This window comes from Tympanuchus pallidicinctus, unplaced genomic scaffold (assembly GCF_026119805.1).
Source record: "Tympanuchus pallidicinctus isolate F22 unplaced genomic scaffold, pur_lepc_1.0 scaffold13, whole genome shotgun sequence".
In the NCBI taxonomy this organism is placed as follows: domain Eukaryota; kingdom Metazoa; phylum Chordata; class Aves; order Galliformes; family Phasianidae; genus Tympanuchus; species Tympanuchus pallidicinctus.
The window spans coordinates 8,267,450-8,284,225 of NW_026294648.1; the positions used below are offsets into that span (position 1 = coordinate 8,267,450).

A 16,776-nucleotide genomic window follows, 5' to 3' on the forward strand; every position below is an offset into this window, starting at 1 on the left:
AAACTTCTGCTTAGACAACAGAAGTTATGTATATAAACAGAATATCTTTTGTGTAAGGTATGCATGATAGGAGGATTGCCCCGCACTTCCACAGTGCTGTCCGTGAGAATAAATACCTGCTTAAAGGTAATAAAATTTTGCTGCTAAGTGTCTTTGCATCAATTCCTTCCACTGAGAGTGTCTTATCCTCTGGAGAGGCTGTCATCCGAAATCCAGGAAGAAAACCCTTTAACTCCAAGATGGTGTTAGAAAGTGGCATTCCTTTATTCCTCACGATACGTACCAGCTGACTTGAGGAGCACAACTGTGCTCTGTCAGCGCTCAGGTTCTACACTTACACAGTTAAGATAAACATATGAAATACGTTGGCATATATCTTTATTCTTTCTCAAGGACTCCTTAATATATGCTAATATCCCTCTGGGCATGCTCAGTGATACATAGGGTGGTCGAGTGCCCACCTACTTCCCCATTTTTCACCATCAGCTTCAGCACTGAGACTTTCTTGTTAAGCCATAGCGAGCCGCTATGCGGAACCCTAGGCAAGTCTTTGTGCCTGCTGATGAAAACGCTCTGCTACGATTGGAGGCAAACTATCAGAGAGCTGGCCTGTGGGAAAAAGCACCGCCCTTGGAAACTGAACAGTAACGGCACAGTGAAAGCAGGGGAGTTTTAAGGGGAGCTGCAAGAAGAGGTGAGTGCATGTATGGCCTGAGCTGGCTGGGTGCCGGCAGGGAGGGGCGGAGGGATGGGAAATGGGGAAACGGGGCAGAGCAAAAGGGGTAGGGGCGGAATGAAGGGGATGGAGCCGTGGCGCTGAAGCTATGGGGACGGGGGACCCTGTAATGCTTCCCAAATGGTGTTCCCGTTCTCCCATGTAGGGTATCTGGTTCTGCACCTCTAGCTCAGCTCTTCCCTCTTGTCCAGCCCTATAAACAGCAAATCTATACCGCTTCTGAAATAGCACTTCTGAAGTGTTTTAGAGCTGACAAACAACCTCTCACTGCCCGCCCAGCACTCCCCCAGCTGCCTGGCCCAACCCCTGATTGTTGCTTGGCATCTCCCACACCGCCAGCACTAGCTGTGAGGCTCCCTAAAACAGAGGCGCTCATCGCTGGGCTTTGGGCTGCAGTTTTGCGCAAAACTCCTTTTTAGATGGTTCATTTCCCTCCCACCCCTTTTGTAGTTACTCTCGCTTCTGTTAGAGCAGAAAATGAAGCACTCAAAAATCGGTTGATGCGGTCTGCAGCAGCTGTGCTGAGCTCCCAGCTGTCCTGCTACGTGCAGACAGTGAAACTTGTTTTTTTGCTACTATGTAACTGCCAGGAAGCAGTTTTTGATTTTTTTTTCACTGTTTTTGAAAGCTCTTTTGCTCAGTAAGGCAAAAGTGACTGAGGGAGAAGTTGCTCACAGCTGAGCTTTCTGATTGTTAATGTATTTAACCTTCTGAAGCTGAATGGTTCGTGTTTTTTCCGTTAGGGAAGTCTGCAGATAATAGCTTCTGCAGCACACTGCTACAAAACAGGAAGGAGATGAAATATTTGCCTGCTGTATATCAGCTCCATCCATATCTGTTCCCAGTGTGCTTCTGCGTGCATTTATTCCCACTGAAGATCAGTCAGTAGTCAGTAAGCTCAGGGGCAGAGTGTGCACAGTGCTTCAGTGTGATGTGCATCACAACCTGATTCTGAGCTACCCTGGGAAAGGTACAAAGGTATGGACATGGCAAGTTGTGAGATCTCCTGGGGTAAATCGAGGTGTAACAGCAACAAACAGTCTGTTAGATGCTTACTTATATCCCACTACAGTACTTAGATTGATCTAACTATTCCTTACTGGTGGTGAGCCACAATGATATGGTAGGACTTGAAAACAGAAAGAGAAAGACAGAGAGATGTCACTACCCTTGGATCCAGCGATGCCATGTAATTAGGGCATAATTAGTTGCTCTGGTGGTGGGCACACACGTGAACGCCACTCTTCTGCCTCCTGTGTGCTTCCCCCACCCACTGCCCCCACTTCTGTCAGCTGCAAATGTGACAGAGGCCTCTTGTGGTCAGCAGGCCTTCTCTAAAATGTGATCAAGGCTTTACTGCTGTGTAAGTGCAGCTTGAGATTTGGAATAATCTGTTATTAATGGGTCGGAGGGAATTCTGTGGGTCTCACTCTCTTCCTGCCCTCCTTGGGCACAGGCATCATTTGTGAGATCTCCCCTCCTTAATTAAGTTTGCCTGTTACAAAGCCTGTGCTTTTCCTGTTTATTGGTGTGGCTGCTGATGCTGCCCCATATAAGGATCATAAAATTGGTAAGTAACCTCTGGAGGTCACAAGCAGGTTCCCTACAGATTACACAGGAAAGTATCCAGGGTGGTAGTGAAGATCTGCAGAGGAGACTCCACCACCTCTCTTGAGCAGCCTGTCCCAATGTTCTGTCTCTTTCATTTTGAAAATTTTTTCCTCATATTCAAGTTCCAGTTTGTGCCATTTGTTCTTGCCCCCTTGTTACACACCACTGAAAAGAGCTTGTTCCCCCCACGCACTTGACAGGAAAGTGCCAGCCAGGGACAGAGTTGATTTGGTTCATAGTGTCTGCTATGCTGCTGTTTTAGTTTTAGCATAAAAACAGTGTTGAAAGCAGGCTGTTGTTTTTATTGCTGTGGAGCAGTGCTGCACACAGCCAAAGACCTTTTCAGTCTTCAGTTTCTGGCTGCCAGTGAAGGGCTGGGGAGGCAGGGAGCTGGGAGAGGAGGGGACCAGGTCAGTGACCTCAACTTACTGCAGGGGTGTTCCGTAATACATGACATTGTGAAGAAAATATGTGAAAAATAAGGAGGAGTTGACTGAGCAGCTGCTGCTCAGTCGTCTTTTTTTTACTTTTTCTTTCTATTCTGGGCTAAACTACAGCACCGCCCTTTAGATACTTTTAGCTTCGATAAGATCCCCTCTCAGTCTTCTCCATGCTCAACAGCCCCAGATCCTTTACTCATATAGGAGATGCTCCAGGCCTCCCATCATCTTTGTGGTCCTCCAGTGGATATAAAAGTTCCCTGTCTTTCTTGAACTGAGGAGCCGAGAACTGAACACAGTGCTCCAGATGTGGCCTTACCAGGGCAGAGCAGAGAGGGAGGATCACTGCCCTTGTCCTACTGGCCACACTCACGTTAATGCACTGCAGGTTATCATTGGCCTCCTCGGCCACAAGAGCACACTGCTGGCTCATGGCCATGCTGTTGGCTACCAGGACACCCAGGTCCTTCTATGCAGAGTTCCTTTCCAGCAGGTCAGCCCAGAACTGGTACTGATCTATTCAGTTATTCCTCCTCAGGTGTAGGACTCAGTTCTTGATCTCATTGGACCTCATCAGGTTCCCCTTCACCCAGCTCTTAGCCTGTCTGGGTTTCACTGAATGGCAGCACAGCCTTCTGGTGTGCCAGCCACTTCTCCTGGCTTTGTATCTTCAGCAAACCAGCTAGGGATACACACCTTCATCCAGTTCATTGATGAAGATGTCAAGCAAGAGTAGACCCAATACCAACCCCTGGGGAACTCCAGTAGTTAAAGGCTAGACTCTGCACTGCTGATCACAACACAGAGCTCTGCCAGTCAGCCAGTTCTCAGTCCACCTTGTCTGCCCATCTATCCCATGCTTCCTCAGCTTACCTACAAGGATGTTGTGGGGGACAAAAGCTTTGCTGAAGTCAAGGCAGACAACATCCACTGATCTCCCCTCACCTCCCCAGCCAGTCATGACATCACAGCAGGTTATTGTTTTCGTCAAGCAGGATTTCCCCTTGGTGAATCCATGCTAATGCTCCAACTGGCAAAATGGAGAAGATAATTAGCACACCAGTGTTTTCTGCTTGTGCTCCCAGGGCTTTATATTCTTTGATCCTGCCCATGTTCCAGCTCCCAGTATAACCCATGCCCATATGGAAGAGCAGCAGTAGACAGCTGCTGTCTGGGGAGCCTCACTGCCTTGTAACAAAAGGCTCTTTGTGGGCCTGTCCTCCCTCTCTATGTTCAGCTAAAAGTTCTTCCAACCTCTGCCCCCATGGAAAGTTTTAGCATTTGCTATCAATCCCACGCTGTAGCAAACATTCATGGGAGGAGGTGATTTTCAGTTCCTGGCACCGACTTCCTCACAGACAACAGAACTCCTCAGAGACTGAGATAACAAACTGATATTGACATGAATTCCTTTCCCCGGGGGACCTTATTTATTTCTCCCTATTGGAACCGGAGGAGGTGGAGGACGGATCTGTTTTATAAATTGCAGCAGCAGTTTGCAGAGGAACTTCATCACATGCCTGCTTACAAACTTACTTCTCAGTGAAGCGATACTGCCTGGGTGCCTGGACAATGCTGGCTGTGGCCTGGAACATTTAATTCCTTTTCTGAGTGCTGCAGCTTTGTGCAATTCATCTGAGCTGGAGGAAGGTCCTCCAACCACCATCCTTCCTCCAGGGGAGCCTTTCTTGCAGACTTGCCTTGTTCTTTACTGGGGGAACCTCAGCCCTTTCCTGGGTGCATAGGGAGAGCTGGGACGGACTCTAGGACCCAGATGCCCACTTTGGGAAATAGGGTGTGCCAGCTGGAAATCCTTCATCTCTAAATGGTGCCTCCTCCACAGCCCTTGCTCCCACATCCTTCAAATAGCAGTTTATACCAGTAAAGAATATTTTTCTTGTTTCCCTCTTAAAAGCCTCAACTGTTTCTTGCCTAAACCTCAGATATCATGAGGATGCCGAAGAAAAGACTGGAAAGTGGCTGAATTTTGCATTAGCATTCCCACTGCCCTTTGTCCCATAATGTCCTCCAAGGTCACACGCATTTTGCAGGGGGAAAGCAGCCCTCATTTCCTACTCTTGCTCCACTTCAAAGATATTCTTTGAGCCCATGAAGCTCCACCAGCAGCCCTGAGTGTGTGCATTCACATACAAGCCTTGCCAGCAGGGCTCTGCAGCCTCAGATAATGCAGTGCACGGAAGTTCACGTGATTTCTTCTAAAAGCTCATTTCCTGAAGTCCTTTGATCAGGGCAGAAGCCAGAGAGCAGCCATCAGCCCTTCTGTGGTGAGGAATGCCAGGACTGGAAGTCTCCATCACAGGCTTGAATATGATGTTCCCTGCCTATATCCTCCTCTCCTTGGCTTTTGGCTACTTTTGGGGTTAGGATGCTGGGTTGGGAATGGGCTCAGAATGGTCCAGGGCAGCTCCATAATTGAAATATTTTTTTTCTTCCTTTCCTTCAGATGCTTCTCTGAACTATGCTGGGGCCCATGGAAGACAAATGGATGTTGCCAGGAGGTAATGACTATCTGAAGTGGGCTCAGCTTTCAGCACAGGGCCTCATCTGTGCATCAGAGCTTCTTTTCCCACTGTCTCAATTCAACTGTTGGAGGGCATGGTTTGACATATATATTCCTGGAGGGAGATTAAGGCAATAAAAGAGCATGTCCATGGTACATGCCCTTCCCGTTGGGTAATTGGCAGTTGATCATCTGACTGTGGCATGGTGGGCAGCTAGGCGTGGGCAGTGACTGCATGGTGCTCCTCTCCTCTGAGATGACCCCCATAAGTCAGCTTGAATGCCCAAGAGAAGCAACAGCCCAAAAGGTTTTTCCAGGTTGCTCAGTCATGTATGATTCTCTTACTGCTGTGCTCATGGTAACATTGGCCAGAAAAACTTGTTAAGCAGGTTATGTTTTAGATGGGTGCCGTTGAACAAGCTTTGAGCCAAAAATTGTGTCCAGCTCCTTACACCCAGCCAGACTGTGTCCCTAAACATGTCCCTAAAGCAGACCACCTCTTATGCTCCCATCTGAGACTTTAATTTCAGGGCAGTGAAATCCCTTTGTTGAAAATCTGAGCTCCTCCATCATCATCCTTCTTCCAAAGCTTTGCAAATTGCAGCAGTAAATGCAGTCCCTGTTATCCAGATGCCAGTGCTTGTTTCTGGGCTCTGAAGGCAGCTATGAGCATGGTTGCACCTCATTGCAAAGTGCATTGCGCACAGGCAGATTGTGCTTGAGATCTCCCGTGAAAACAGATCAGCATTGTACATACTGGAGTTTCTAGAGTAAAGAAAGTCACCTAAAAATACAGAAAGTCCAGAGAGCAAAAGCTAAAAGAATTACCAGGCAGAGCTCAAATAGGCCAGGAGCATTCAATTTGGAAAGAAGTGGCTGGGATGGAAGTGGGATTGAAGTTTTCCAAGTCATTAAGAAGATGGATAAGGCAGATGCAGTGCCTGCAACCACTCGAGAGCTAAGTCATCTTGAGGAGATAAGGGAATGTGTTCAGGCTGAGGAAAAGTGCTTTCGGTATATGCAGGGAACATGATCATAATGGCCAGCAGCTCTTTAAATTAATACTGAAGGGACAAAGTAGAGCTGCAGCATTGCAAATATGCAGTGCATGGGAAGGGGTGCAGACAAGACAGCAACAGTATCATGGCTCTTGTGCTGGTGTCAGTGCCATCTGCCAGCAGCGAGAGGTGCTGATGGTGCTTTGCATGGTGTCATTTGCAGGTTTTATTGCAGGGAACACTATTCCTAGAGAGCCCCACCAAGAGCACATCGCTGCAGGAGGAGCTCAGACCCAATGAAGGCCAGAAGGCACCCGCAGGTCTTGGCCATGTCAAACACACACTGTGAGTATGAGAGAGGAACTCAGCTGCGCATATCCTTGGGCTGGGTGCTGGTGGGCAGCTGTGGAGGTAGAGGGCAAGTCCTGAAGCATTTTCATGCTCCCTTGCACCTCTGTCTTGGTCAAGGAATGAGCATTTCAGCAAGTGCTGCAATATCATTGTGCCTGGGTACCACTAGGTCCTGTTGCTGGGACAGCATGAAGCCTGGGGGTGAAGCTGTGCTGAGTGTGGTCTCACTGAGCAGTAACCTCCAGTATAGCAAAAATGCTAAGTCACAAGCCTGAACCAGTGATTGAGCACCTGGTGGGAAGGCAGGGCCAACCCAGGGGAGCTCAGATGCATGCAGTGTGCCTGAGTGACTGGAAGGGGTGGAGCCAGGATCCACACCTTCCAAGACCTCATTTAAGGGTTGGCAGTGGATGTGATGGTATCTTGTTGGAGATCCCTGCCTACCTGAATTCTTCTAAGGGTAAGCAGCTTATTTCCTTTATTTCTGTGCTCATGGCTGCTACATTTGATCAAATTCTCGCTCATTGCAGCCTAGGATCTTGCTGCTCTGCTGTCATTGTGGCGCTTTCATCATGTTACTCTCAAGGAGTACAGAGTCCTGTTATTCTCCTTCCAAAGGCAAAGAGCTGCTTGAGCTTGCTAGGAGCCATTTACATAACAGTTCTACAAAAGTGATGTGCTCTTATCTTAAAATGGGGAAGTAGATCAGATGTGGCATAATGGGGGCCAAGAAATCAAAGAGTCTATAAGCCAATTAAGTTGTACTGTGGATTTTCTTTTAAATTAACTCACCGTGCTCTGGCATCTCTCTTGTTTCCAGACGTGTTGCTGCTTTTCCTGGGATCCTGCCTTGGGGTGGAAATCATAGAAAGAAAACTTGCAGCAGAAGGATCCTCTGTGATGATGCATGCACCAGCAATCAGCAATACGAACATCACAGAGTGGGAATACATAGAGGGCAACACACCCAAGTTCATCTTGCAGTACTACGCCAACTCACAGTCTGCAGTCGTTTACACAGCATACAGAGACAGAGTGGTTTTCTACCAAACAAATGGCTCAATTCTCCTGCAGCAGCTGCGGGAGGCAGACAGTGGCCTCTATAAAGCAACAGTTGACCTGATGCAGGACAGGGCTAGGACAACTATCCTGGAAGTAATCAGTAAGTCAAAATAGGTTGAAAGGACATCTTGCTCTGACAAAGATTTGCCATGAGTACGGCAGATGAGATGCATTTTTCTGGCTTTATCACTGCTTAGAAAGACATGGACAAGAGCCAGGCACCCTCTTCCTTAACATGGACCTCCTTGTTTCATCATTAGCAGCTGAATTAGCAGGAGGTGAATGTCCTAAAATGCCCTCTGACCTTAGAATCATAAGCTCAAAGCATGGCTAGGGTTGGAAAGGACCTTAAAGACCATGCAGTTCCAAAACCTGCTGTGGCAGAGACAACTTCCAGTAGGGCAGGCTGCTTTCTGGCTAAATGTGATGTCTTCTCTTATGCCCCATGCTTCCCCACACCACTGCTATGTGTGAGCATCCCTTTCTTCTTGGAAGAAAGCATACAGAAAGTCCCTGTCATCACTTCCCAGAGATGCACTACCTGGTACCCCCTTTAGGCTGCTATCCTTGTCCCAGGGGTGCCATGTCTGTCCTCCAAGAGTCAGTACTAGCCATCCTTGAGTTGGCACAGTGGCTTGATGGCAGCAGCTGTTGAACTCAGTAGTTACTGCCTTGCTCCTGCAGTATCTTCTGCCTCTCTGAGCTGAACCAAGGCTGAGTTGCAAAGTGGGAAGGTGCTGTTCTCCCCACGGGGCTCACAGTTCTTGCATCTCAACCAGGGCTGGCTTTAAGGAGGGACGAGTGGCAGTCTCACTCCAACTGCCAGATAAAGAGGGGAAATTCTTTGATATACCTGGAGTAAGACTGAGACACAAGAAAAGTCAAATGTTGTCCAACCAGTTTATTATCAGTTTAAAGTGATGGGGAAGGGAAAGACTAGTGATTATTACAGATGAGATGATGGGGAAGGGAAGGTGGGTGATAGGAAAAGAGCGAGACTTTTATGTAAAGCAGGGGCTGATTCTCCTGGCTATCTGATGAATGAAAAAAGTGTATGGGCAAAGGAAGGGTGAGGGAGAGAATAAAATGTTCTGTACAATCTCTAGAAAAGATTTCCTGGGTTTGGTGACAAATGTTGCCTTGATCTGTTGGATTCCCCATCAGTTGAAGAGGTTACAAAATACATAGAAGGTAAAATGTGTTGAGTAAGGCTCATACAAGGAATGGACTTCAGAGCTACAACAGCACAAAGTAGATAAAATGGAACATGTTTTACCTATGGGCCCTCTGGAAGCAAAGCAAAGAGATCAAAATCTATGTTTTTCTGTTTGCTGTACACCTTTAGCAATTTGCTTGACAACATTACCATTGTTGTCAGTCTTTAGATAAGAATTAGAGTCACTCAGGTTTGCCATAGACACTCCCTTCTTTGGCTGGTAAGTAGTTGAGAGCTGTGCAGTGCTGGAATATTGCTGCTCGCATCTGTGTGGCTTGATCTGCCAGGAGATCCAGGGCTTGAGCCGTTTCAGTAGTAATAATTTCAAGGATGGTTTTTAATCTGAGAATGCAGTTCAGGTTATAAATGGGTTCTTGAGCACCACTGACCATTCATTGGAGTTCTGGGAAGCTGGGCTGTGGTGTTTGATTATACGCTGTGAGGCAGCTGGTTGTCCTTAGTCCAAGTTTGGCTGCTACCACTTGTGGAGATGGTCAATGGACTGTCATCATCTGAGAACACTGTATGCTTTGACACCTAATTCACCACCATCTCCCCCAGGACCAAAAAGAATACTGGGGGAATTGTTCCCACATAACATATCCAGGCCAATTTGCAGGTAGTTGCCTTTCAGCATAATGGGCACAAATCCACTTGTGTCCCTTCAGTGCTGCTGAGTATTTTCAAATACCCATTCCACAGCAGGATTATTTACATGTTCTTTAGCTTGGAAGTATGTGTTGTTCAGAGGTCCTGCCACATTAGAGTTCCAGACTTTACCAGCATCACTTTCATCCCTGCACCACTCACAACTCCGAGCTCCAGCATGGGGTTTGCAGGTGAATTCATACCTCCAGTTTTGGAAAACAGTGTGCTGTTTATGGAGGACCAAGAATAAGGAAATCCATCCTCGGTTCCCAAATCATTATACCACCTCCATTCATAGTTAGTGTGCTTTCCTATCTCATAACCCATTTTATGATAAACCCAAGTGCAACCTAGATGCCACCTGGCTGAGTTTGATTCAGACAGTAAATAACCCTGGTGGGATATTGGATTGGCCATGAAGATGTGTTCTTCCCAATGGATGCTGCAATCAGTTCTGCTGTAGTTACTTGCCAACCACTTGAGGGCAATAGGAGTGAAACCCAGGACTAGGTTTCAAGTTGTGTGGGTCCTCTACAGACCCAGCAGTTGGTGAGGTTAAAAATGTTTGCTGCTTGCTCAGCCAGTTGGCTAAAAGAGTTCTTTATGCCATTCTCTTAATCCCCAGAGTCTTGAAGGGGACAACGGATTGTTCTGGGGGTTGTGACAGTACACCAAAAGAGCAAAATTGACATTTTGCTCTACAAACCCAGCCTAAACTTCTGAATATTACAAAGATAGTCATTAAAATATAAATGATTAAAATCAACTGCCTTACTGCATTCAGTCACGGTCGGTATTTTCACCTGTAGTTCATTAAGTACTGGGCAACTTCCACCCACTATGTCCACAGTTTGTATTCCAGCAGTTGACAGTTAGGGATTACAGTTCCTTCTGATGCTGCCTGGATTGTTTCTCCTTGAGACATAATCTGTATTTACCCCTGCAGTTGTACATGCCTGCAGGTTTCAATGGTTCTGGACGCCCCCTAATTATAAGGGGGTCATCTTGGGATCGATGGGCATCATAGTGGGTAGTTTGTGGTGCGGCTGAAGCTTTCCATCATAGATCATGTGAAGACAAGCAGCCTTTTTGAACACTTTCTGCTAATTGGTCAACCTTCCCAGTAGTGGCAAGAGGGTCTCCTTTTTCTACTGGGTTCGGACTGCCTGCCCACTAGGCAGCCCTCTGGTAAAGGACCAGGGGGCCTGATTGTTACCATTAGTCAAAAATGCCTCTTACAGAGGCAATTAAAGGAGTTCTGCCATGTCACTGTTTTCCAGAGCCTGTACCCCAGCCCAAACTCCTGAAGAGCTCAAACCTGAACAGCTCTCTCATCAAGCTGATCTGCCTGCTGCCCAATGGAACCGTGGCTGCTGTCTCTTGGAAGAAGGATGGACATTCCCTTACCCCACAAAATTATTATCAGCTCACTCAGAACTCCACTGAGTTGTGGATAAGGAAGGGAGACAAGTCGAACTGCGGCTCCTACTCCTGCAACGTCAGCAATGCCGTAAGCTGGGAAGAGGCAACCTTCAACCTCATGATGGCAGGTAAGCATCAGCCTGTGGTGGGGCCACTGCTTTGCTGCATGTCTCGGAGTTGTCCTCAGTGTTAGTTCCCCTCACTTCACTTTGCAGGTCTCTCGCCTCCTCTCCAAGTTGCACTGAGGACGACAGTGGCTGCACTGGCTCTCACTGTCATCACTGCCATCGGCTTTGTCATCTGGCTCCTGCAGCCGGGGAAGCACAGACTTGGTGAGTGCCCATACTCAAATCCCCAGACTGAGCCCTCTCTCCATGCCATGAAGAGGACAGAGGGTGCAGTAAAGCCTTTCTCTACTAACTCACTTTGTTAGTTGGAGGACTCTTGCTCAGTGGTCATGGAGTTCATATACTTCTTGTTATGCTTCTGTATATTGCACAGAAATATAGAGTCCTAGCAGCAGTTAATCCCACGTGGCTTTGGGAGAAATCATTCTACCTATGTTATGTATGCAATGCATGCCATGGTATCATGGTAGGAAGCATGCTAGTCTTTCCTCTGCTGTTTCCTGGGCATCCCTGGGCTGAAACAGAACAGGCAGGACACAAAGAGCTTTCCTGCATGAAGGTGCTGAGAGCTGACCCAATACCATGTGGCACTGGTTTTGGTGACCAAGCTCAATGGCATTTGGGTCAGCACTCTGCATAATGCTGTGCATCCATACCTAAGCCTACAGGTTAATGCGGGCGCTTCAATGGCAATCAATGTTTTGGTTATCAGAAAGCAAACCATAAGACCTAGCCAAAAGAAAGACCACCCACAGTCTTTGTAGTCTTCTTCTATCTTCTACCCATCAAGAACAATCCCCAGTATAAGAGAGACCGACTGAGGAACAGAGGTGAAGCCCAACCATACATGGGAATATTGTCCTAGACTAACCTGTCTCCCTGTATTAACAATGGAGTTGTGAATTAGGTAGGCCCTGTTTTGGGGGTAATCTTTCCTGAGGAGCTCTATGTGCCCAATGCTTGTGGTGAGAGCTTGTGCCACCTGAGTTCTTTGTAAGCTGGATCTCCAGAAGAAATCCAGTGCTTGCCACTGTAAGAGGCAAAAACCTGGGCAGAAGTGTATTAAGGTGCCAAACCAGACTGCTGTTTTGTTCAGCTTGGAGCAACCCCAGACCTGGCTGGAATCTCCCTGTCTCTCCAGAGGTAAAGCAAAGCTTTTGTAAGCCCATCAAAACCCTTTGAAGCCCACCAGGTTTTGTCATCAGGGGTTCAAAACCTTGGGGATTCGATTCTTTCCAAAGAAAATCTGTGCTTGCATCCATTTTCCTTCACAGGCTGCACCTCAGTGGTGAGGTCCTGAGCTCCAATTCAAGTCTGATTGCCTCTTTTAACAGGAAAAGAAGCACGGACATGGCTAACTCTACCCATCAAGGGGCTGCTGGGCATCTCTTGTCTTCTCCTGTTTGTCACCTCTGTCATCTGGATGCAGGAAGAAGGTAAGATTCGCTGAAGCTGTGCATCCTTGTCTGATGTCCTGGTAGCTGACTGGTAGAAATCGGTGTTGAGGTTCACTGCTCAGCCTCAACCAGGAGAAGCTTTCCCATCCCAATTCTTTGTTTAATTCTTTTTCCCACAGGTCCTTCTGCTGCCTTCATCCTACATGGGCTTTGCTTCCTTGCTGCAGTCATGACTGTGGTGCTGATCACCATGATCTCTCAGTGCAGACCAGAAGCACTCCCCCAGTGCCCAGCCCAGACCTGTGAGTTGCGGGTGGAGACACAAACCCCCGGTGATAAAAGCCCCATAAGAGCCCAGGAGCAGCCTCTGAGGTTATCACTACAGGAGGGATGAATGCTGCTGTGGGGCCCATGCCCTGCATCCCACTGATGCCTATCTCCTCCCTGTACCAATTCCTCTTCACCATTGCCCTCCCACTCATCAGAAATTCTCCTCTTCCAGGCCATCATGTCATCCTGTGCAGTACAGCCATGACACTGGCAGTCAACTTGTCATTCTCCTGCCTCTTGCTCCACAACTTCCAGCAGGTCCATGGTAAGGGCTAATTGGGTTTTCACTGCATGTGCCCTTGCTTGCCTTCTTCGTGGAGGAGGGCTGGGGTGTCTGTGGGGCTGGGCAGTGGGACTCCATGGGTGGCTTTGCAGGCTGGTGCTTCAGGAAGGGGATCTGCACTCATTGTTGCCAAGGCAAGCCATGTGCTGAGCAGGGAAAGAACAGCAGGGCAAGGTTTGCCCCTGGAGCTCAAATGTGTGTAATGTAAGGATGCTCTTCTCCACCCGCATCTGGACATTCCAGCTCTGGAGCTGGTTAAGTGGGATGGAAGAGAGAACACTGACACTTCTCACTATCTCCCTGGCAGAGCGTGGCTGCTCAGAACCTGTCAGTGTGATTGCCAGCTGCGTCCTTGCTGTCCTGGCAGCTCTCCTGCTGTTCTCCCTCTTCTGTAAGTACCCAATGGTTCTCTTCCTAAATAGCTGCTTGGTCACAAAGATCCTAGGCTCAGCTCTCACACTCTGGCATCAGCTTCTGTAGAAAAGGGAATCCCACACTTTCCAAAGGTATGCAGAGCATTTCGGAGTCCAGAACAGAGGAAATATTGCACAGCATAAAGCCAATGGGTGGCATGTTAAAGGTGCAGGGCTTGCAGGCCAGGTGGATGTCCATTTCTGTGCTGCCTTCTTGCTCTCCATCTGAAGCAGAAATCTTGTGTTTCTGAAAATTGAGGGGTTCTGCCAAGCGAAAGCCTCTCAAACCCACTACACCCTGCAGCCCCATTTCCTTCCCATGCCCCATGAAGCACACACAGTGTTGGAAACTGAGCAGCTGATGCCCTCTCCTTCATTTCCAGATTACAAGAAGAAGACGGATGCCAGCAAACAGACCACAAGCACCCAAGTAATTGACTGCCCACCTCAGTGTCTCTTTCCCCTGCTGTTGCTTTCAGAAATCCTCATTATTTAATGAGGAACATGCAGTGCTAAGCAGAAAGCACCCACCTGCCTTCCTGCAGGGTGACACAGACTTGGTCACTACCGTGGGGGAAGACACCATAAGCCTGTTCTGGCCATAGTGTAATTGTTCCCATGGGCATGTTGCGAGGAGCTCTCATGCAAACGTGCGTGTCAGTTTGGGTACAACATGCTCTTCTCCTCCAGAACACGGAGTTGTGAGTGAGGGAAACCACAGATCCACAGCATCGCCATTACATCTGCATGCCCTCATGCTGCACCCTTCAAAACCTAACACCAGGCCTCAGATCCTGCCTCTACGTTTTGGAGATAGCAGGGGACTCTGGGATCTGGGAACCCTTCCCTGACCTGCAGTTGTCATGAGGCAGCCCTGTCCCACCTTGGGAAGGGATCTCAGTGCCATGGGGGATTAGGGCGCACCAAAAGGGATTATGGCCCCCAAAGGGGATTACCACCTATTTTAAGGGGATTATGGTCCACCAAAAGGGATTACAGCACACCAAATGGGATTATGGCCCACGGAAGGGGATTATGGACACCAAAGGCTCACCCCCATGTTTTTGCAGGGGAAAGAAGAAGAACGTGAACAGAACCAAGACAAGGAGAGCAAACATTCCCTTCGCCATCCTGGAGATGACATCACACAGGAGCCAGGCTAAAAAAAAGGATGTAAGGCACCGCAAGCTCTGTCTGTTTTCCAGCAGAGTTTGGGGCAAAAATTCAGCCAAAATGTCAAAAAAAAAAAAAAAAAAAAGTTACACATTCCAGACTTAGCTGTGGACAGTTCTGAGAAGTTCTGTTCAACTGTCCCAGCTGTGATGTATTGCTACTATTTGTCAGATAAGAGCAGTACTGGCCCAGCCAATACCTTCTGGCTGCAGAAGATTCCTGTCTGTTTTGCTTTTAGCACAGCTTCTGAGAATTTCCACTTCCTGAACTGCTTTCTTGCTGTCTCCTTATATGGTGCCTTATAGCTGTCGCTGCTGTGCTCTCAGGCCTCAAGTCTTTATACGGCTTTTAAAGCATTCCAGACCTCAAGTGCCCTGAGTTGATTTCCATTCCACTGAGCCAGCCTTGTCCCACCTTGTCCCACTGCTTATCAGTGTGCAGTGGGCACTGTGGGCTGATGCCAGGACAAGGCGAGGGCGCCGTGCAGTGCTGACACAAGTTATGCCAAATAACTGTGTGCCTTCTGTTACACTGGCTAAGGATGGTTCTGTGAACAGTGAAAAATATGCAGATTTGCCTTCAGTTTTGAAAAAGAAATTTGAGAATAGGCTTCAAGATTGCAAAAAAATTTATCAACTTACGTTTGAAACTCCAGTTTCAGTCGACATGAATTCATTAGCTGTGAATTTTTAAATGCAGTGCGTTGAGTTGTGATCAGACATTCAACTTAAAAATCTGATCATGTCTCTTAACCAGATTTTCAGAAGCCTTTTCTTACCAGAGAGAAATACTCCTCAGTTCACAGTCATGTCTTTTTTATGTTACTGCTTGGTGATACACACATTTGTGAAAGAATATTGTCAAGAAGAGTCAAAAACTTCCTTGCATGGGAAGAGTAAGATTTAATCTCTGATGAACACTTTGAGAACTCACTAAGAATTGCAACCACTGCCACTGAAGCAACCTGATGCATCAGTTTCACAAAAACAAGGTCATATATCCCACTAATTTTGTGGTTTTATTGCTCACTTTTTTAAAAGATGTTTTAATTTTTAATTTTTAAAAAGTAAATTTTGTTACTTATATACAGTAGCTGTATTATTTACTTACTCTGACAACAATGCCACCTATTTTATGATGTTGGCCTGTGATGTTAGAGGCAGATGTTTGTAGGATAGCAGTAGAAGCTGAACCTTCCCACCAGTATTCTGTTACATGTTGCTGTGTGACAGATGGCAGGAGAGGGCAGTGTGACCAAATGGTGTCTGACACGGAAGGGCATAGGACCAAAGATGTGGAAAAAATGGTAACTATTGACATTCAGCACCTGGTAAACGTTTGTGGAGACCAATCAGTGTATGTGAGCACAGTAAGGAGGTGGGTGGTGCATTGTGACAGTGCAGTGGGTCACCTCCACTGGTGTACATTTTGACAAGCAGGGCATGCAGGCTTTTGTTCATTACTGGTAAAAAAGCATAGCTAATGGTGGTAACTATGATGAAAAAGAATGCTTTCTAGCTGGTAATTTTATCTATCAAATATTGCTTTTGTGCTCAGTTTATCAGTTGCAGTTTCCATGAAAATACATGAGAAGTACCTTTAGATACTTTTGGAGTGACCTATGTATATGCAGCTCAAAACAATTCCTCTTCACTCAATGTCAAAGGGTTGGACACCAGCCCACTGACATGTTTGTTCATGAGGAAAAAAAAGGAAAACCCATTTAGATCACCATTTCCATCGCTTTGCTACAGGTGCCCCGATAACCACATCCCATGTGCATCCTTCTGTCTGCGTTCCCATAGTGCAGAGAGAGGCCTCATGCTTTTGGGACCCAGCTCTGGAGCTGGATCCTAACCCAGCAAGCTCTGCACCATGCTTTTGGAGTCCAGGGGGTGGGAGGGAGCCTTAAACATCCAAGCTACAGCTCTGCTGTGCTCCGGGTCGCCACGAATCCCATCCCCAGGGCAGGGAAAGCCCCGTGAAACGGCCAAGGCAGAAGTTCTTGGAGCCGGGACGCAGACAATGCAATGGCACAACCCTGTGG

General features: G+C 47.4%; 1 protein-coding gene across 3 annotated transcripts; it reads left to right on the top strand.

Annotated features, from left to right (window-relative positions):
• Window positions 1–481: 481 nt before the first annotated feature.
• LOC128075945 (hepatocyte cell adhesion molecule-like) lies at window positions 482–16,335 on the top strand. 3 transcript variants are annotated; one of them, XM_052673156.1, is made up of 12 exons: window positions 484–694; window positions 5,252–5,308; window positions 6,541–6,651; window positions 7,478–7,819; window positions 10,864–11,133; window positions 11,221–11,337; window positions 12,468–12,569; window positions 12,710–12,832; window positions 13,033–13,125; window positions 13,451–13,534; window positions 13,940–13,986; window positions 14,627–16,335. In XM_052673156.1, the coding sequence occupies exons 3-12, from the start codon at window positions 6,603–6,605 to the stop codon at window positions 14,717–14,719; spliced, it is 1,320 nt and encodes a 439-aa protein (XP_052529116.1). In that variant the 5' UTR covers window positions 484–694; window positions 5,252–5,308; window positions 6,541–6,602; the 3' UTR covers window positions 14,720–16,335. The 3 variants fall into 3 exon arrangements, with proteins under 3 accessions (XP_052529117.1, XP_052529116.1, XP_052529118.1); XM_052673158.1 differs by lacking the exon at window positions 13,940–13,986; XM_052673157.1 differs by lacking the exons at window positions 13,451–13,534; window positions 13,940–13,986; window positions 14,627–16,335 and adding an exon at window positions 13,236–13,369 and having other exon boundaries at window positions 482–694.
• The last annotated feature ends 441 nt before the right edge of the window (window positions 16,336–16,776 follow it).